Genomic DNA, 1568 nt, shown 5'->3' with positions numbered 1-1568 from the left:
AATTTACAATAAAATACACGAGGCTATTCGTAACATCACATGTTCTTACTCATGCAGCACTAAAAAGTGACATACACACGTTTTTGTAGAATAACGAACAACAAGATCAACAAGAACAACAACCAAACATCAACAACAACAACAAGAAGAAGCAGGCCAGGCGGAGGAGCCTGAACAACAGCAACCAGCACCACAGCAAGGACAAGTGTGGAGGAATGGGCAACGATACTTTGTGTATCACAACGTCCGAAGGGTAAGTAACATAAAATTATTTTCTCCTTACGGTTCTTTACCATCAAGTTATTATCGACGTTTTTATCAATTTAGAATCCGAGAAGAGCCGTCAAGAGAGTGGCGTAAGTATTTTTCTTGCTATATATTTTTTTATGTCAGCCACTCATCCGCCAATGCATGCTTTAAATAAAGTATCCAACTTTCTTACCTCAGAAATCGTCTTGTACTAGTATTTGAAAAAACTAACCACATTAAATAAAGAACATGCTTCAGCAAGCAGTCGCTTACCAATATTCAAAAGCAGAAGGACTATTCAGTTTTTATTTCTTTCTTGTACACCAAATGATGGCCAGCCAGTTTATGTGAGAGAGTGACGGAGGAGGAGGGTAAACCGAGATCCATCAGCACCACTACCGCAGCCACCAGCTCCACCATCACCACCCCCACATCCTGCTACACCAGAGCCACCACCACCACCGGAGCAAGCACCACCACCAGTGCCAGCACCACCACCACCACCGGAGCCAGCACCACCACGGAAGCCATCACCACCACTGGCGCCAGCACCACCAACTTTACCTGGACCACCGCTACCGCCACCACCACCATTAGCTGCACCACCTGCAGCTCCTGATGCACCCGCAGCAGCTGAGCAGTTCTATGTTATTCCGTATGTATAACGTTTTTTCTGCGAATTTATCAAAATTAGGAATTTCTTTTCGCGCGTTTACGTGATTTACGTGATGAAACCAGTCTCGCTAATTTGACTCAACCTACTACACAAGTAAGTTTAATAATAATAAATATTTATTTAATAATAAATATTTAATAATAAATAAAATGTATGATGTATTTAAAACTTATCCTTTATTATTTAGCGCACACCGTTATGGTTCAGGAGGTACCTGGATGCAAGGAAGGATCGGATTCGTGCATTGGAGACTCGTGTTAAGGTACATTTAATTAACAACGTCGCGAAAGAAGGGATTCATGACTCTCAGATTTTTATGAACATCCTTAGTTTAGCATTTTTTAACGGCGTTACTGACGAAAATCAATTTCAATCTCTTAGCAAATCGGTAGAACAGTGGAGATTTGTCTCTTTGAGGAGTGACCGCATAGAATATGTGTTGCTTTGTGATTGAAGTGGACTTCCCATTTATAGACGAAAGGAAGACACGAAAATATCTCTCTTGTGCGAATAATTCCAGAAAAGTCATACATATTTCTTTCATTACTATTTCTTGAAACCTTGCCCATTACTTTGCATGATGTAATAAAATTCACTTTACGAGGACTATTAATTTGATTAAAAGCGTATGATGCCGTAATAG

The 1568-nt window shown here is 40.4% G+C and overlaps 1 protein-coding gene across 1 annotated transcript; it reads right to left on the bottom strand.

The window, feature by feature from the left end:
- Positions 1-592: 592 nt before the first annotated feature.
- Positions 593-1193, bottom strand: LOC130629985 (uncharacterized). Its single transcript, XM_057443381.1, has 2 exons — positions 1140-1193; positions 593-892 (listed from the first exon to the last, which is right to left on the bottom strand). The coding sequence occupies exons 1-2, from the start codon at positions 1191-1193 to the stop codon at positions 593-595; spliced, it is 354 nt and encodes a 117-aa protein (XP_057299364.1).
- Between the last annotated feature and the right edge of the window lie 375 nt (positions 1194-1568).

Source organism: Hydractinia symbiolongicarpus, chromosome 1 (genome assembly GCF_029227915.1).
Source record: "Hydractinia symbiolongicarpus strain clone_291-10 chromosome 1, HSymV2.1, whole genome shotgun sequence".
Lineage (NCBI taxonomy): Eukaryota > Metazoa > Cnidaria > Hydrozoa > Anthoathecata > Hydractiniidae > Hydractinia > Hydractinia symbiolongicarpus.
This window is presented reverse-complemented; position numbering and strand designations above follow the sequence as displayed.

Coding starts and splice junctions, on each gene's coding strand:
- LOC130629985 (XM_057443381.1), bottom strand. CDS start 1,193: ATGTACCTTAACACGAGTCTCCAATGCACGAATCCGATCCTTCCTTGC. Junction 893..1,139: donor CGATCCTTCCTTGCATCCAG/GTACCTCCTGAA, acceptor GGAATAACATAG/AACTGCTCAGCTGCTGCGGG.